The 20139-nt window shown below is 38.0% G+C and overlaps 1 protein-coding gene across 5 annotated transcripts in view; it reads left to right on the plus strand.

The window, feature by feature from the left end:
• mast2 (microtubule associated serine/threonine kinase 2) overlaps nt 1-20139 on the plus strand; it is a 405044-nt gene that overhangs the window by 313343 nt on the left and 71562 nt on the right. For all 5 annotated transcript variants that reach the window (XM_073062969.1, XM_073062970.1, XM_073062973.1 and 2 more), the window contains 3 exons: nt 5139-5214; nt 8025-8234; nt 14819-14920. In XM_073062969.1, coding sequence (XP_072919070.1) covers nt 5139-5214; nt 8025-8234; nt 14819-14920 — 388 coding nt within the window. The remainder of the gene's footprint in view (nt 1-5138; nt 5215-8024; nt 8235-14818; nt 14921-20139) is intronic.

Raw genomic sequence — 20139 nt, forward strand, 5'->3', positions numbered from 1 at the left:
ATCTTCTCAGCTGACATCACTGTCCGCTGCAGGGTCTTGAAATCCGAGATGGTGCAATTTCCGAACCGGGCAGTGAGGTAGCTGCTCAGGATGCTCTCAATACAACCCCTGTAGAATATGATGAGGATGGGGGATAACAAATACAAAATCCTGGAAGAACTCAGCAGATCAGGTAGCAGCAATTTCTCTTTTGGCTCCTCCCACTTTCTTCAAACCCAAGGTATAGCTGTGGACCTTGTGCCTCAGTTATGCCTGCCTTTTCGTTGGCTACATGGAAGAGTCCGTGTTCTGACTCTTCACTGGTAGTGCTCACCAACTCTCTTAGTGCAACATTGATGACTGTATTGGTGCTGCTTCATGCACCCATGCTCAGCTCATAAATTTCATCAACTTTGCCTCCAACTTCCACTCTGCCCTTAAATTCACTTGGTTCACTTCTGCCCTTAAATTCACTTCACTCTCTTTCCTTTCTTGATCTCTGTTTCCTTCTATGGGGAAGCTGCCTACTGATATATTTTAAAAACCTACCAAATCTCACAGCTATCTTGAATATACTTCTTCCACCTTGTCACCTGCAAAAATGCAAATCCCTTTTCTTAGTTTCTTCATCTGCTGCCCTCACCTGCATCTACTCCATTTTCCAGACTTCCACTATCATCCCATCTTTTTGCAGCCTTAACAGGGTTGAGTTCCTCTTGTCGTCACCTAACACCCAATGAGCCTCCGCGCCAGTGCACTATTTTTCGCTTCATTTGCCTTTCTCAACCTCCCCCTGTCCCCTCTGCTTTCCACGATTCTCTTGTCCATTCATCTGTCCCCACTAATCTCCCTGGTGGCATGTATCCCTTGCAAACAGTAGAGGTGCTACACCTGCCCATTCACATCCTCCCTTACCTCCACTCAAGGTCCCAAACAATCCTTTCAGGTGAAGTAATACAGTACTCCCGATGCAGCCTTCTTTCCAGTACATTGGTGAGACCTGATGTAGGTTAGGGGACCACTGTGTCGAACACCTTTGTTCCATCCGCAACAAGCGGCATTTCCCAGTGGCCAACCATTTTAATTCCAATCACCATTCCTATTCCGACATGTTAGTTCAAGGCCTCCTCTACTGCCTTGAAGAGACCACTCTCAGGTTGGAAGAGCAACACCTCATATTCCACCTGGGTAGCCTCCAACCTGAGAGCAAGAACATTGATTTCTCTAACTTCCAGTAATTCTCCCCCTCCCCTATCCTCTTTTTTCCACTCCCCTCTTTGGATCCCATCTGATCTCTTGTTCTCACCTTCCCCTTGTGTCCCTCCTCTTCCCTTTTCTCCCTTGGTCTACACTACTCTCCTATCAGATTCCTTCTTCAGCCCTTCACCTTTTCCACCTATTACCACCCTGCTTCTCTCTTCATCCCCTTTCTCCCCCCCCCCCCCCCCCCACCAGCTTCACCCACCACCCAGCTTATACACTTTCCCCTCCTGCTGCTGCCTTTTTTCCGGCTTCTTCCCTCTTCTTTTCCAGTCCTGATAAAGGATCGCAACCCAAAATGTCAATTGTTTATTCCCATTCAGATTTTGTATGCCTCTTCCCATTTCTCCCATTGGTTGTCCTGCATGTGCACTGTGCATAAATGATTAGTACACACTGTGTGTAAATACTTGTCAGATCATAAACTTTATATCCATGGTTACTACCTCCCCCCCCACTACCATGTAATGTGTAATGCAAAAGGTGACCCTGACAACAGCTTTCCATTGCAAAGAACTCATATTTTTATTTAATTATCTGTATCAGTACTCGCTTTATATATTCTTGCTGTTATATTGAGATACGACATTACAACTTCAAGACTTGTTGGATGAATTAGTAGCCGTATTTTCTACTGTCCAGTAAAGGATGACAGTTAAATAATACATTGTTTTGATGGTTACTAATTTATTAGGCAAGCTATAACTTAAAAAAAATTACTTCAATGTCTTTGCTGTCTAATAAATTTGTATATGTGAAAGATGTTATTGTGAAGATTACAATACCCTGCTCTCCCAAAGATGAAGTCATCAACAATTTGTCAGCTTTCTCCAAGTTCTATGCATCATTTCCAAAGTGACAGGAGGATTGATGAGAATGAATATAAAACTTGCTGAATGACACTGAGCTGCAATTTATTAAGCACAAGGATGACATAGTAAATTTTTTCTTCTTGGATTGAAATAGATGTTTTTGAAAACAAAAATTCCTTTTTAATTCCATTTGAAAGATGTTAGAACAAACAACTAAATTGCAACCTTTCATCATTGTACCAGGATCAAATGCAAGGCGAGATTATAATTTTTAAATTGTTTGCAGTATGTATGATGTGGCAAATTAAGAAACCTGAGGGACAATGGAAATAATAGTATCAGATTTGAAATTAATCCAGGATACTGAAACCGCAAAACCAGGCTAGATGTTATTTTTCGTGCCTCTGAGGCTGGGATCTTTATCCGTAAGAAGGATAACTAGTTCAACAACAATTATAAAATCAGTTTTATTTTACCTTATATTCTTTGAAAAGAAAGATTTGGCCAACAGTATTGATTTTCTTGCACACATGGTTTTTCAGTATTACCTTCAACAAACGTAATAGTTTAATTCCTGAATATTATTTTATGTCTTTACAATCAATTGCTTGATTAGAGCAAGAAAATACTTTACTAAAGCTGCAATAGGGTACTTTTAAAACAAATATTGTTAGTTTTTTTTCTTCAAACAAAGAGGCATCATCAACTGGAGTTAACCTCAAGACAACAGTGTAAAATATTAGAGAATCATTTGAGATATTTAGATTAAACACTAGTAGTAGAGTGTAGAATTTTCTTTGGACAGATGAATTGCAAGTTACTGAGTGTATGCATCAATAGAGATAGGTTGAAAAGAAAAATATGTAGAGTCTTTAAAATTAATCCGTGCACAATTTAAAATTATGGTAACATGATGCAGGCTAGTAAAATTAATGTGAAAGCATGAAAAATGCAAGAAATTAAGTTTATTATAAGAAACAACAGAAATCCCCAAAGAAAATGAAATTATTGCAGCCTTTAAATATGCATACCTATGTTGTACACTGAAATGAAATTGTATAATGTTAATGTAAACCTTTACCATAAGACATAGGAGCAGAATTCAACCATTTGGCTCATTGAGTCTGCTTTGCAATTCCATTGTGGATGATCTATTATCCCTCTCAGCCCTCTTCTCCTGCCTTTTCCTTTGACATCCTGACTAATCAAGATCCTTTTAACCTTTGCTGTAATTATACCCTATGACGTGGCCTCCATAGCTATCTGTGGCAATGAATTCCACAGATTAACCACCTTCACCTTTGTGAAGGGATGTCCTGCTCTCCTGATGCAGTGTCCCCTGGTCCTAGACTTTCCCCACTGCAGAAGACATCCTCCCCATGTCCACTCTATCTAGGTCTCTCAACATTCAGATCAACAATCAGACCCCCCCCCCCCCCCACCATTCTCCAGTTAGTACAGACCCAGCCATCAAATGTTCCTCATATGTTAACCCTTTCATTCCTAGAATTATTCTCCTTCATGCATATGACAAATCATGGGTAAAAGATTCTTATTCTTAAATATAATTATCAGAGATGGTAACAAGAATGGCATTTTAATTGGTGTACAAAATGTTTGACTCAGAAAGTCATAGAAACGAGCCCTATAGCCCATTATGCTATATAGCCATTATAGCCCTATATACCCATTATAGCCCTATATGCTGACCATCGACAGCCCAGTAACAAAATACTATATGTTGTCCATTTAATTGTTAACATTTATTCTGTTGACAGAACCAGGAATGAAACCCTGACTTATAAATCCAAATGCAAGTTCCATTCAACCAGACACAAAACTTGATTTCCATTGACACTGGACTTGGGAGCATTTATTAAGATGGCAGAGCGGTGAAAACAGGACAACACAAATGACATTAATATAACCAACATAAATATTCACATAACTGAAGCAGACAATAAATCTAAATCATTAAATGCAAAGTTATGAGAAATGCTTAATGAACACATTGAAACAAGTTCCCTTTCAATCAACTTACACAGGTTTGTTGCAAAATGAATGGGGAAAAATTCTCAACTTGTTATTAATGCCACATTTAAAGTAAAATGTGTTTTATGGTATTATTCTGAAATAGGATTTAAAAATAAATATTTATTTCTAAAGAAATTTGTGAAATTAGAACAGATTTGGTCTCTATGGAACAAGATACCTAAAGTACAACTGACCTAATCAATAAATCAAATTTGAAAGAGTAATGAAATGATGGACACTCCTGCCTCAGGTGACAGATTAAAATGACAGCCTTACTCTGCAGAAAGCTACATTAAATTGTAACAAAGCTATTGAGAAGATTTATATAAGAAATACAAAGGTTATATACTATTGCACTGTGGCGACTTTGTCAGTGTTTGTTGTGTATTTAAAATTGGTCTGGTTGATCACTTTCAGAATCTGTTTATGTTTGCTGAGATATTCAGAATCCTTAAAAATAGTTTAAAAATTGACAAGGGAACGGGAAAGTATATTACTATTTCATGTGTGTGTGTGTGTGTGTGTGCCCTTAACTCCTGCTGGAGTTGTTGGGGTGCCGTCATGACAAGCTTTTTTATATGCTCATCGTACGGCGTGTCTTGGGCATTTGAAACCTTGTGGAGCCCATCCCTTTTCATGTTTATAGAAAATTAATAAAATGAAGAGCTGTTATTAACAAGAGAAAATTTGCAGATGCTGGAAATCTAAGCAGTGTACACAAAATGCTGGAAGAACTCAGCAGGCCAGGCAGCATCTATGGAAAAGAGTTTCGGGCCGAGATCCTTCATCAGGCCAGGTCTTGGCTCAAAAGGGCAACTGTTTACTCTTTTCCATAGATGCTGTCTGTCCTGCTGAGTTCTTCTGGCATTTTGTGTGTGTTGCAAGAACTGCCATTTTTTCTTTTTCTTTGGACCAATTTGCTTTATAATTAGACATAATACATTGAGTCAGATTAAACAAAGCAGCAAATAATTTCCAAAGTTTGTAATGTAATCATTGATGAATAAAATGTACTCATGCTTTTCACATTTTTGTCCATTTTTAAAAAAACAGTCCCGGGAGATCCCCTTGTTTCTACGACAATGAGATAGTAATGATGAACCATGTGTATAAAGAAAGATTTCCCAAGGTGAGCTGTGATTATTCTTTTTTTTATTACTGTTTGTCCACATGTAGTCTTTACAATTTATCAAATTGATGAACACACCGAAAAATCTCCAAATGGTGAACATTTTGAAGCAAAAGCAGAAAATGCTGTAAATACTCAACATTTTCAAAGGCGCACAAACATCTTCAGTTGGTTTAAGGTTAGAGCAGATTCACATATTAGACAGGAAAATATATTTAAAAAAGGAAAGATGAAAATTTTGAAGTCAAGCACTGCATAACTAGAAGCCATTGTTTGTCAACAGTTACAGAGTTAATGAAACTATATGTGAATTAGATCACAGGCTGCAGATTTGTGGATATCTTCATGTTTATGGAGGTTGGACCTTCAATGGCCAGTGAAGAGTATGTTGTAAGTAATCAACTGTAGAAGTAACAAAAGGTTGGATTAATGTTTCAACAGCAGGTGACTTAATGAACAGATGGAGTCAGACAATATTACAAGATAAAATATGCAGATATATGGTTGCAAGCTGAACAGGGTTAGATATGCCACCTGATTGCATATAACTTTAGACAATTGCCAGACAATGATATAAATGTGTAGCCAAAGAGCTTGTTTTGTGACAAAAATTGAAGACAATGGCTTTGTTTTTTATTTGTTTGGAGGAACTTTCTGCTCATCCAGCACCTGATGTCAGGTAAGCGGTCTGACAATTTAGAGCTGTTGATGTCATCAGCATGAAGCTGAAATGATATCAAACAAAGGTCAAGTTCCTATGGGCAATGTGCAAATATGAAGTAAAACTGGCCCGATGTGAATCATTGAGAATATTAAAGGTAATTGTGTAAAAGCAATGGAAGAAACCTTTGCAGGAACAGGTTGTCTGCTAGATAGGGGATTCAGATCAGGCTTGCATAGTCCCCTTAAGATGGCTGAGGGTTGTGTGCTGTTGACAGGATTGTGTAATTAATTTTATCTGGGGAAAATGTCCTCATCCAAGTCCAACGTTATCCCTTTTAGCGTTATACTAGAGCTAAATTAAACAAGTTACTATGGATGGGGTTGAATAGTTTATATTTCTCATTGTCATATTGGCCAAATTATCTTCACCTTGAACAATGAATGTATAAATCTATGTTTGAGCTGCTTGATATGACTATCTAACTGTGTGTCAGGTATTAATACTTTTCTAGTGAGATGCATCTTTTGTTCACAAATTGTCATATCTTATGGGAATCACTCTTTATAACATGACGTACTAACAAACTGGATGAACTTGGCAGGTCGGGCAGCATCCGTTGAAACGAGCAGTCAACGTTTCGAGTTGAGACCCTTTGTCAGGACTGTGTTTACTCTTTATAACATATTCTGATGTGTTAATTCATTTCCTAGGTCTTTAAAAGTGTCCTAATTTCTCTTCCTTGAGATCCGTTTAAAACAAATCTCTCTTCTGCCACTACGACAGCCATCAAAATTTATGCCACTGACTCCACCCTTGGATTATAATAGGAGGAACTCTGGAATTGGCTTTCTCTCTCATTATCCTTAAAATGTTTGCTTTTACACAGAAGTAGTCTACATTTAGTGCCTTCCTTCAGTTACCTAATCCAAGTAAAATTTTCGAAATGGGAGTATATGTCAGGAAAAGCCATTGAAACCTATCTCATTGGTCTATTTGTGTGAGAAATATTCATTATGGTGAAACCTATCTGATAGGTTATTCATTGCTATGTGTCATTGTTCTCATGAACATTGTTGATAAGCCCAGTATTTATTGGCTATCATCAAATGTCATGAGTAAGTGCCAACGCTGTACTTGAAGTGCTACTATTTGAGTATGTGCAAAGTCCACAAAAATTAATTTAATCTAATCTAATCTAATCATTGTCCTTCAAGTCTTTTTTAGTATGTAGTTTCCTCCTCTTTGACATTTTGCTTTACTTGTGGAAGTAGTAGTTATTTGCCAATTTATCTTTTTCTACTATTATGCTAATCAGTTTGTTGCCAACATTTCCATCTCAGGAATGGTGTTCAGGCATTTTGAATTATTTGTTATTTTATGAAACATCTAAAAACTTATTTGATCTCATGCAGTTATGAACTTATTGTAATAATTTTGCATTATTTTAAAAAGATATTTATAGCTATGCATTCTTTAAAAAACAAGATTTTCTTTTTTTTTTAAAGTCATTACGAGATGTTTACTATTTGTTAGTTAGCCCCACTATAATCTCTAACTTTCTCTCATTCTTACTTTGATATGTTAGCATAATCATACAAAATTGGAAATGGTCATCTTTTCCTGGCAAGTTGTGTATCTATTATATAAGTCTGCAGTCTCGCTTACAAAAACAAAGTATAGGAAAGCTTCTAAATTGTTATAATTACTATTTCAAGGAAGTCAGGGTGGTCAGTCTTGGCAGGATCACCGACCATTTGCAAACTAGTCAATATTCCTATGGGCCTTCTTTGAACTTCCCAGTCTAGTTTCTTCTCAGATCCATTAATCTTGGATCATGCCTTGTTAATGCATTCTTTTTTGTCTTAAATTGTTGATTCAGAACACATTTCAACTTTGACTTTCTGCTATCTCAATACAGAGCCATTTGAGATCCTCTTGTCCTTATGAAAGAACAGCAATCATACTTCAGAAGTAAATTATTGACAATAATTAACTGGAGTATGAGTACAATGTTTTGTAAATAACATTTATTTGTAAATGTGATCACCGTTAAAAATGAAAGGACATTAGACCCTCTTCAATAAGTATTAAAAATAACAATAGTATCATTACAGATAACCTATGGCAAACAAATTTCATTCAACAGGCCACGGCTCAAATGGAGGAGAACCTCCAGGAGTTCATCAAATCCAGTGCTCCAGAGAATGTGTTGCAGTTAGCTGATGGGGTTCTCAGCTTCATCCACCATCAGGTGATTGAGCTCGCTAGGGACTGCCTGGCTAAATCTCGAGATGGGCTTATCACTTCCAGATATTTCTTTGAGCTGCAAGAGAATTTGGAGAGGCTTCTGCAAGATGTAAGTATTCAGTATGTTTAAAATTCTGATAGCATTATAACCAGATCTCTCTATTGCTATCCAATGTTCCCTAATTACAGAAAATAAATGAGATTTTAATTATGAAATACTCATGTAGATATGAGTAAAAAAATGAAATAACATTACAAATACTGAGAATTTGAAAGTAAAATACAATTGTACATCCAATTATATATACTCTTTCTGATGAAAATGATGTTAGTTTATTGTTACATGTACCAAGACACAGTAAAAAACTTGTCTTGCGTATGATTTATTCAGATCAAATCATTCTACAGTGCATTGAGCAAGAATAAGGTAAAATAATATCATTGCAGAATATAGTATAAAAGCCACCAAAAATGTGCGGTGCAGGTAAATGATAAAGTGCATGATCATAACGAGGTAGATTGTGAGGCCAAGTGTCCATTGTGCAGTTCAAGAATTTGATAACAGTGGGATGGAAGCTGTCCTTGAGCCTGGTGGTACGAGCTTTCAGGCTTTTGTACCTTCAGTCTGATGGCAGAAGGAAGAAGAGAATGTCCAGAGTGGGTGGGATCTTTGATTATGCCACCTGCTTTGCTGGGTGAGAAGTATAGACCGAGTCCATGGAGCCGGTTTCTATATGTTGAGATGTGTCCACAACCCTGCAGCTTCTTGCAGTCACATGCAGAGCAGTTGCCATACCAAGCTGTTAAGCATCCATACAGAATGCTTTCAGTGATGCATCGATTAAAAATTGGTAAGAGTTGACCGAGATATGGTGAATTTCTTTAGCCTTTTGAGCAAGTAGAAGCTTTGGTGAGTTTTCTTGGCAGTAACATCAAAGGTTCATTTTATTGTCAAAGTATGCATGTACAATACAACTCTGATATTTGTCTTCTCCAGATAGTCATGAAATACAGAAAAAATATGGGAGTTGTTGGAAGAAAAGACATCAATTTCCCTCCCCCACAGCTCTAAAAAGAAAAAGAAACAAAACTTGCAAACCCCCAAACCCTTCACCCCTCTCTTACACAAAAAAGTAACAGGTTGCCCACATGAAAAACAGCAACCAGAACATCAAAAACCCCAAATCCTTGACCCCTCCCTCGCAGCATAGAACAGTGACATTACATCAAACCCCCAACACCCTCTCTCTCACACACACAAAACTAACAGCTTGCCCATGCAGCAAATCACCAACAAGAACATCAGACCCTAAATCCCCAACTCCTCCCTCTCACAAAAGGTACAGGATCTTTTGTTACGGCCATGGACACATCTGGGCCCACAATGGTAACTATAGATTCGGGTGCAGTGGATGCAGTCAGGGTGCATGGTGACAATACCCATTCCTTTCTGTTCAAAAGCTTATTGGGATGGGATGGGATTGCATCGGTGATGTTGCCTGACTTCATTTTGTAACCTATTATAGTTGTAAGTCCTGCTTCAGCCTATGGCTGGATCGAGACTCTTCTGGTCTAGTTCTATCTCTTAGCATCTCTGACAGTGTTACAGAGGTCATATCTTTATTGCTACTTATTTATAGAATCCTTTTCACACTATAAAACATACTTAAATGTTGTAAGTATAAGTGATTCTTTAAAAACTATCCTTTAAAACTGTCTGATTGTTGATGGAGATGATCACACTGCAGATTTTCACCGACTTACAAATGAAGTGGCAAGGCAAAACATTTTTTTTTGAGGCAAATGTTATTGATGTTTATGACAATGTTGTTCCCAAATACTGAAGTGTATACAATTTCTGCAAGAATTTAAAAAAATATCATCCAATGTCACATGTTCTTGCAACTGTCACTACTTCATTTGGCAGTGAAGATTATTATGTATCATTTTATTATAGGTGAGGTTAAAGAATTGAGGGGCGGCACTGTAGGTTGTATCCCAACAATTTTTTTGTGCATGCTATCTTAGGCATGCACCCTTGATAGGATCTGCAGATTTCCATATATTACAAGTACAGTGCATCACCTAGACAACTGTTCTGATTAATTAGTTTGGGTTTAATTACTTTAATCATGTACTTATGGCTTCATTATGTTCCCTAATGTACATTACTTGGTTATTCAAAAGAGACTGGAAAGAAATACCAATCAGCTACTCATGGTTATCTTGTGACAAGGCACTTCTTGCTTACCTGTTCTCCATGCACAAGGCCTGTGTCACTTAGCTTGTCTAGGCTCCTCCTGTCCATTCTTCACAGTACTATCTCCACACTCTGCCAGCCCCTCACTCTCCACACATGATGCCTTTCTCTTTCTGATCTGTCCATGTTTTCACTTACAGGCATTGTGACTTTTCACTCTCCCAGAACACAATTCAGTGATTCATACGGCACAGAAATAAGCCCTTTGGAGTATCATGTCCACACTTTCCAGCTGCTTGCTCACTCTTCACGATGCCCTCTTGATCTTGTATTTGACCGATAATTATTTCATAACGTTAAAGAGTCTGAAGATATTTCAATATAAAATCTACTTAATCAGAGTGGTATTTTTCATTTCAATAAGAATTCACAGTACATAGAGTTATAAAGCAATACAGTACATATATGCAGATCCTTTGGCCGAGTGAGTCCATGGTGCTCGCCCTACATCATAGAAAATACAACTAATAAACAGGAAGGTAGTCCACACTAACTAATTGTTTGGAATTTGATGTGATTTTCTGCAATATCTTTTTCTGCACAGAAGTTTTCTGTCCAGATTCCCATGACATTGGCATTCAGTAGATTTTAGTTGATTTTATTTGGGTTTGATTAACCAACAAAAAAACAGATTTAAAGATGTTGCTGGATAGGTTGATGAATATGACTGACTTTAATACTAAGTATAAATGGGTATCAAAAGCTAGTGGTGCATTTGCCTCATTGTTTGACTCCCAAATCATGTAGTTTAATTTTTTCTCAGAATACCTCCTGGAAGACAAAAATTGGGCAATAGCAAAAAAAAAGCAGCATTTGTTAATGGGTTGGTGTTTGAGTGTAGTTTCATGGTAAGGGAAGGATGAAGCCACAGAAAGATTTGATGTAAGTTTTAAAAACAATTCGTGTCTTGATCAGGAAACAATAGAAGGCAGTGTGCCCATGGTTGTGATGGGGCACGTCGTGATGAAGAAGCAGCAAGTCTGCAGGACTTGGACAAATTGGGAGAATGGGCAAAGAAGTGGCAGATGGAATATGGCGTAGAGAAGTCTACAACATACTTCCCACTACTTCCTTAGAAGTGTGTGAAGAATTGGCATGGTATCTAAAACTTTGACAAACTTTTATACATGTGTGTGGAGAGTATATTGAACTTTGATAGGGACTGGCTGCATCACAACTTGGTATGGAAACACCAATGCCCTTGGACGGAAAATCCTCTTTAAAAAAAAATAGTGAATAGTGCCCAGTCCATCACGAGAAAAGTCCTCCCCACCATTGAACATATCTACACAGAGTGGTGTCACAGGAAATCAACATCCATCATCAGGGACCCCCACCACCCAGGTCATGCTCTGTTCTCTCTACTGCCGCCAAGAAAAATGTACAGGGGCCTCAGGACTCTCACCAGCAGATTTAGGAACAGTTACTACTCACCAGACATCAGGCTAGTGAATCAAAGGGGATAACTTCACTCATCCCATCCCATCACTGAACTGGTCCCACATCCTGTGGATTCACTTTCAAAGACATTTCATCTCATGGATATTTATTGATTAATTATTTATTATTGTTATTACTATTTCTTTATTCTTTTTCGTATTTGCACAGTTTGCTGTCTTTTGCACATTGGTTGTCCACCCTGTTGGTGTGGTCTTTCAATTATTCTAATATGGTTATTAGATGTATTGAGTCTGCCCACAAGAAAATGAATCTCAGGGTTGGATATGGTAACATATGCTGTATGTCCTTCAGTAAATTTAGTTGAACTTTGAAGTGCATGGTCATGCACTTTGGTAGAAGGAATAAAGGTGAAGACTATTTTCTAAATAGGGAGCAAATTCAGAAGTCAGAGGTTCAAAGGGAGTCCTTGTGCAGGATTCCCTAAAGATTAACTGTAGGTAGTAAGGAAGGCAAATGAATGTTAGCATTCATTTCAAGAGGACAAGAATAGAAAAAATATATATAATGCTGAGGCTTTATAAGGCATTGTCAGGCCAGACTTGGAGTATTATGAACAGTTTTGGGCCCCTTATCTAAGAAAAGATGTGTTGCCTTTGGAGAGGGTCCTGGGAGGTTCACAAGAATGAGTCTGGGAACAAATGGTTTACGTACGAGAATAGCTTGATGACTCTGGGCCAGTACTCAATGGAATTTTGAAGAATGAGGGGAGATCTCATTGAAACCTATTGAATATTGAAATACCTAGATAGAAGGGATGTGGACGGGTTGTTTCTTATAGTGAAGGAGTCTAAGACCAGAGTGCACAGGCTTGGAATAGAGGGTTGTCTATTTAGAACAGATGAAGAGGAATTTCTCTAGCCAAAGGGTAATGAATCAGTGTAATTCATTTCCACAGATGGCTTTGGAGGCCAAGTCATTGGATATACAGGGCCTATAAAATATATTCATTCTCCTTGAAGATTTTATGTTTTATTGTTTTACAACATTGAATCACAGTGGATTAAATTTGTTATTTCTCTGTTGATCAGTGTCAAAAAAAATTAAATCCACCGTAATTCAATGTTGTAAAACAATAAAACATGAAAACTTCCTGGGCGGGGGGGGGGGGGGGGGGAGGTTGGAGTGAATACTTTTTATAGGCATTGTATTTAAAACCGAGGTTGTTGGGTTCTTAATCAGTTAGGACATCAAACATTATGAGGAGAAAACAGGAGAATGGGATTGAGAGGAATGATATATCTACTATAATGGAGTGGCTGAGCAAACCCAATGGTCTTAATTGTATGTCTTATGGATGAAACAGATACGGTCCAAGTGAGAATATTGGCAGGAAATTTTTGATGACCTTAAGTTTATGGAAGATAAAATATAAAATGCCTGTCAAAGAAACATTAAAATAGTCAGGTCAGAAGGTTTTAGCAGTAGGTGGGCCACGGTAGAAATAGCTATGGTATGTAAGTGAAGCTTTATATGTTTAATGATGGATGCATTAAGTGGATAAAGCACAGCTCAGAGTACAGTAGCACACTGAAGTTCAGTCATATACGCCTAGGAAGAGTGATGTAGCTGGAATTTGTGGGGACTGAATAAGTTAGCTTAATTCTTTTCATAATAAAACTATCATCCTTTCATGGATGCTGACAAGGACTTTGACTGTGCAAAGGCACTGCCAAGGGAATAATTTGTTGAACCTAACTGTATTCATAGAATCTTGCATTGTATTTTAGACAGCGTTGATGAAGTACAGCATGCAAATGAGAAGATGATGATTTAGAATCAATCTTTGGGGGACATTAAACATAATGCTGGGAGGATGAAAAGATAAATCCTTGCAGTTGATTCTCTGCCTACCATTAACTAACATTGACAATTACATCATACTGGATCATAAAGCAAAATTATTGGAGAATAATCGTATTTTTAGCCGTGGCAGAACTGCAGGGAGCACATAAATCATTGTTTTAATTTTTTTCTGTATTATATAGCTTAGAAATTCTCGCAGTGTACCCATAAAACTATAACAGTGTCTTGCAGTTGAAGTTCTGAAGAGGTCAAGAACAAGATTTGGGGAGGAGAGAAGTTGTTCCTTTTAAATTGTGCTTTTTGTTTGTATTTATTATTAAATCGATTTACATTTAATTTAGAGCAAAACTCCACTCAAACCTTTTTCTGTTACTATTTAATTCTGTAAATGTGATCTTCCACATATCTTTTATTTTGCAAGAAAAAATGTTAATTTAGTAATCTTAATATATGGAGATATTAAAAACCAATATGTGAAGGTAATTTTTAATAGAGAAAACATATTAACACAAACCAAAATGTAATGTTTCTAGGAGAAAAATACTTTGTGTTTATTTTTCTGTATATTTCTTAACACCTACCTATTTGGAGTCTCTTAAAGAGGCATTGTGATGTGACCTGGAGGAGTGGGGGAATGGTGGGTCATTTTAATTTCAAGCACCAGTGATTACTAGTGTTGATGGATGACTTTTCAGACAGAGTATAACTTAACCTGTCTGGGTAAATTGTTCTGCTGGTGATTATGTCATTGGGATTCACTGTGTATAGGAATGACATAGGCATTTCTCAGCTAAGCAATGACATCAGCTTCAGAAGCTAATGATCGTGTGCTGCTGCTGGCAAGGCTAAACTTGCACAGAAGTGAGGTTCTAGTATGTAGTATAGCATATTTCAAAAGAGGTTTAAACAGCATCAAAACAGGATGTCTCGATTATCTTTTGAGCATGATAGTGTCCTGACGAGAGTTTTGGAGCTTCAGAAATGTGCAAGGTTTTTGGCAGACATACTCTTAAAAGTTGAGCCCCTTCTTTTATTAGTGGTCCTATTTCTGAGGCAGAGGGCCCTGAGTGTTATTTGTATACAATATAGGATTTCTATTGTTGCTGAAATAAATTGCGGTGTTGTTAAAAAATCTTGTTTTAAATGTGAATCTAATCTTTATTTTACAGGCACACGAGCGGTCCGAGAGTTCAGAGGTGACATTTGTTACTCAGCTGGTGAAGAAACTGATGATCATTATTGCCCGGCCAGCACGACTGCTAGAGTGTCTGGTGAGATAAACCTTTCAAGTACTCATTACCTCAATGTCCATCAATAAAATATGCATGCATTGAATTGAGGAGGCAAGGTTAACAGGTCAAGCAGATCATTGCACTATTGTTAAATTTTAAATTTTGCATTATGGAAAAGTACAGGCAGGAAAAAATTAGTTTAAGATAATGTGTGGATGGATGATAATTTGACTATAAGAAATAACACAGGGTTATTTTAAATGCCAAAATTGTGTGGCTGTCTGTACTTCCAACATATCTAGCTTCCTAGTGAATTTGGTGAAGTAGCTCTTTAAATCAAGATAACATTCGTAATAAATGATCGTGTCACAGGACACCACAGAACTGTATGTTCCATTGATTCACCTCCACCCCAAAGAAACAATTCTTTTGTGTCACAAAATAGATTTGCAGAGATGGGTGAGCCAGTGAATGCAAAATAGGCGTGTTGCATTCAGCTAATGTTGTTTGAGCTTCTTTTGGAGTTGGTTATAAATGAATAGGGCAAGAATGCCGACCGAGTATTAACAGAGACAACATAAGGGACATAAATGTTTGGTTCATCACTTTCTCCTCAAAGACCATGCATTAAAATTATGGTCAAGAATATTTAATAGCAAATCAGTCTGAATGTTTAAATTTAATGATGAATTGTTAATTAAAATGATTCCAGTATTTTAATTAATTTAGATAATTAGGGAATTAATAGGTTTGCTTAAAGTGCTACTTAAAATTATTTTGTCCTCTGAACAGATGGAAGAGTGAATGCCTGCCCATCTTCCTTTTATTGGTTAATGAGACCTGCATGCTGGCATTAATTTAAAGTCTTATTATAGGTTTATTTCAAAAGATTTTGGTAACTGGAAGTTTGTTTGTAGTGGGGTTCTGCAGGACCTGGTCAGAGGAAATTATTAGAAACTTAGGAAAGGATGATTAAAGATGATAAAGAGGTAGAATAACAAAGTAAATAAAGGTTGAGTACCTCTTATCCAAAGTGTTTTGGATATTCAGTTTTTTTCAATTTTTGAAATGCATAATGAGATTGTTTGAGATCGCCATCATTTCTGATTCTGAATTTATATGCTACCAGTAAGCAGTCTTTGTACAACATTTGTTCATCACACTCAAGTATTTAACAGTAAAAACTGTTAGATACCATTAATATTATGAATATAGAACATGTGCAGGGTAACAAAAGCAGCAGAGTAGCATCAGGAGAATACCTGAATCAGCTGTTGAACAACAACAAATTACAGCAGGCTTTCAGTCTCCATTCACAATGCCATGTTTTGATTAAAATGTTACACTACACTGTATTTGTACTTCACTCTTTGTTTGGGTTTTTTGTAAGATATAAAAATAATCAGCATTGTAGACTTGTTCTTGGGTTAGATTTTCATCAGTGATAATCTTAGCAAACTCATCAATTAATTTCTCTGCAGTTTCGTGATCTGCAGATGCTTTAAAATTTAATTCAGTGCCTTTTCTTAAATTTTTGCAATCAGCCTACTGAATATTGACAATTTCCTTCAATTTTCAGTTTGTTATGACAGATCATTGCTTGTTTCATGATCAGCATACCGTTAAGCTGTATATGTTCACTCCAACACTGACAATATACGATCGAGGTTTTCATTTTTCGCTTTATGTCGAGTTTTTTTCTTTTTCATTAACTTCTGTTCATTACATAAAAATTCTCTGAAGTGCAATCTGTTTACCAAGTGCACCTTTACCAGAAAACAACCTGTCCCAATTACACTTACCGGATTTTTTTTGATGCCATCAAAATTGGCCTTTCTCCAATTTAGAATCTCAATCCAAGGACTAGACATATCCTTCTCCATAATTACTTTGAAACTAATGGCATTATGATCACTAGATGCAAAGTGTCCCCTTACACAAACTTCTGTCACCTGACCTTTCTCATTCCCTAATAGATCTAGTATCACATTCTCTCTAGTTGGGAATTCTACTTACTAATAATGCAAACTTTCTTGAACACATTTGACAAACTCTATCCCATCCAACCCTTTTACAGTATGAGAGTCCCAGTCAATATGTGGAAAGTTAAAAGCACCTACTAACACAATGTTATATTTCTTGCAACTGTCTGCGATCTCTCTACAAATTTGCTCCTCTAAATCCCGCACACTGTTTGTTGATCTGCAATTTAATCCCACCAACATGGTCATACCTTTGTTATTCTTTAGTTCTACCCATAAATCCTCACCAAACAAGTTCTCCAGTCTGACCTGACTGAGCACTGCCGTGACATTTTCCATGACTAGTAATGCCACCCCCCTCCTTTATTTCCTTCCACTCTATCATGTCTAAAACAATGGAACCGCTGAACATTGAAATGCCAGTCCTGTCCCTCCTGCAACCATCTCATTAATGGCTACAATGTCATAATTCCACATGCTAATCCATGCCCTAAGCTCACCTGCCTTTCCTAAAATACTCCTTCCGTTGAAATATATGCAGCTCAGAACATTAGTCCCAAAATGCTCAATCTTTCATTTCCTGACTTTGTATGTAGGCTTAACATCATCTTTCTGCACAACTACTCCACTATCTTCTGGTTCTCTGGTTACCATCTCCCTTCAATTCTAGTTGAAATCCTCTTGTGCAATACTAACAAACCTTCTCACTGCATATTAGTTCCCCCTCCAGATCAGGTGCAAACCATCCTTTCTGTACAGGTCCCAGCTTCCCTGGAAGAGAGCACAATGATCCAGAAATCTGAAGCTCTTCTCCTGCACCAACCCCTTAACCATGTGTTAAACGATATGATCTTCCTATTTCTAGACTTGCTAGCATATGGCACAGGTAACAATCCTGAGTTCACAACCCTGATGGCTCTGTCCTTTAACTTAGCACCTCACTCTCTGAACTCATTTTGCACAACCTCATTACCCCTCCCATGCATTTCATTGATACTGATATGAACCACAACCTCTGATTGCTCACTTAAAAGTGCTGTGGATGTGATTTGAGGTGTCTCTGACTATGGCATTCAGGAGGCAATAAACCATCTGGAAATCTCAATCTAGTTAACAGAACATCCTTTGTGTTCCCCTAAACAATGAGTCCTCCATCACTACAGTTTGTCTCTTCTCTCCCTTTCCTTTCTGAGCCACAGAGCCAGACTCAGTGCCAGACATCTGACTGCTGAGGCTTTCCTCTGCTAGAACGTTCCCCACAATAGTACTCAAAATGCTATATCTGTTGTTGAGGGCAACAGCCACAGGGGTACTCTGCTCCAGCTGCCTATCCTCTTTTCTCCTCCTGACCATCACTTAGTTACCAGTGTGTCCCTTCCTATATGTTCTGCCTAACAACCTGTCAGCCTCTTAATGATCTGGAGTTCCAGCTCCAACTCCATAACATGGTCTATTAGAAGCTCCAGCTGTGTACACTTCTTGCAAGTGTAGTTGTCAAGGACAACCTTCCCACATTCCGCAAGAGGAGAATTCCAGTATCCTGTCTGACATTCCCACTATTCTACATGTCTATTAAGAAATAAAGAAAGAATAAATAAATGTACCTCTGACATATCCTGTCCTCACCAAGCCTCAATGAACCAAAGCCTCCACTCCCCACTCCAACATTGGACTAATTACACAATGGCCACTCCTCTTAAACCTAATTATTTTTTATTGATCCTTGCCAAGTGCCTATTTATGTGCGGTCCAATGTTTCCTCATGACTGTGGCATGCAAAGTGTGCCAACTGCTCCCACTCACTTATTTTAAATTTTTTCTCCCTCCAAGCAATCTGGTGTTTCGGTGGCGTGCAAAATGTGCTGACTGCTCTTGATCACTTCTTTTAAGCTCTCTCTACCTCCAAGAAGTCCGTTGACATGTAAAAATGTGCCAACTGCCCCTGCTTGTTTCTTTGAAGCTCCCTTTCCCTCCAAGCAATCCGGTGTCTTCTCAGGACTGTTCTAAGCAAAACGTGCCGACTGCCCATGCTGGCTTCTTTTCAACTCTCTCTACCTCCAAGCAATTCTATGTTTCCTTGGGACTGTGGTGCGCAAAATATAGCTACCCCTTGAATTTGGAGAAAGTGGGAGGAGCAAAGGTGAAATTATTGAAGGCAAGGACCAGTTTTGCCAGACGGAGGAGGAGGTAGTGGAAAGGAACTGGTTGGATCTTTTGTTGATCAAGAAGTGGAGAACTTTAAGGCCTTCTTGATGGGGGATAGAAGTGTCTAGGGACTGGACAACTGGTGAAAATGAGGCAGTCAGGGCCAGGGAATTGAAAGTTGTTGTGGACACTGAGAGCATGTGAAGTGTTGCAGTTGTTGGTGGGAAGGGGCTGAACAAGGGGAATAGAATGGAATTGTGATATGTGGATATGAGTTCAGTGGTGCAGATGCAGGCAGAGACAATGGGCTTACCTCGGCAGTCAGATTTGTGGATCTTGGTAGGAGTTAGAAATGAGCAGTGTGGTGTAACGGAACTGCGAGTTTGGTGGCAGTGGACAAGATGGTGTTGCTTGTAATGGTGTTGGAGACAATTTTCTCATAGCCCAGAAAACTCCCTTTTCAATGGTCCTTTTCAAGGTGTCTGAGACCTGCTGCCTGGCTTCAGCAAGATAAAGGTCAGTTCGTCACTGACCTGTGATGTATGAACATATTGGATAATGGGGAAGCATTGGGCTTAGTATATTAGGATTTCCAGAAGGCGTTTGATAAGGTGCTACCAGACTGATTACTGTGTAACTTTAGGGTTCATGGAGATAAAAGCTGACAAGATCATAGACCTGATGGCTATTGTAGGAAGTAGCTGCAGCGATAATAGATGCTTAGTTCTGATCTACCAGACTTTGTTGGATTCTGCAGAGTCCCAGAGGACTGCAAAGTGACAAATGTAGCACTGGTATTCAAGAAGAGAGGTAGACAACATGTAAAACTAGGCCTGTTTGCTTAGCTGTTTTCATTTGTAAGGAGATGATGGTAGTACACCTAGAACATCTTGAAACAACCAGCATGATTTTATCAAAGGGAAATTGTGCTTGACAAATTTGCTTGTCTCTGGAGGATATCATGAACATCTTGGATAATGAGGGAGCATTGAGTATATTATATTAGGATTTCCAGAAGGCATTTTACACAGTGAAATAGAATACTGTATGACTTAAGGATGTATGTTGGAAATGGCTAAATACTTGATCAATGAACAAATGTAAACAAACAATTACAGTAAATAGGTCAAA

This window comes from Hemitrygon akajei, chromosome 12, assembly GCF_048418815.1.
Source record: "Hemitrygon akajei chromosome 12, sHemAka1.3, whole genome shotgun sequence".
NCBI lineage: Eukaryota > Metazoa > Chordata > Chondrichthyes > Myliobatiformes > Dasyatidae > Hemitrygon > Hemitrygon akajei.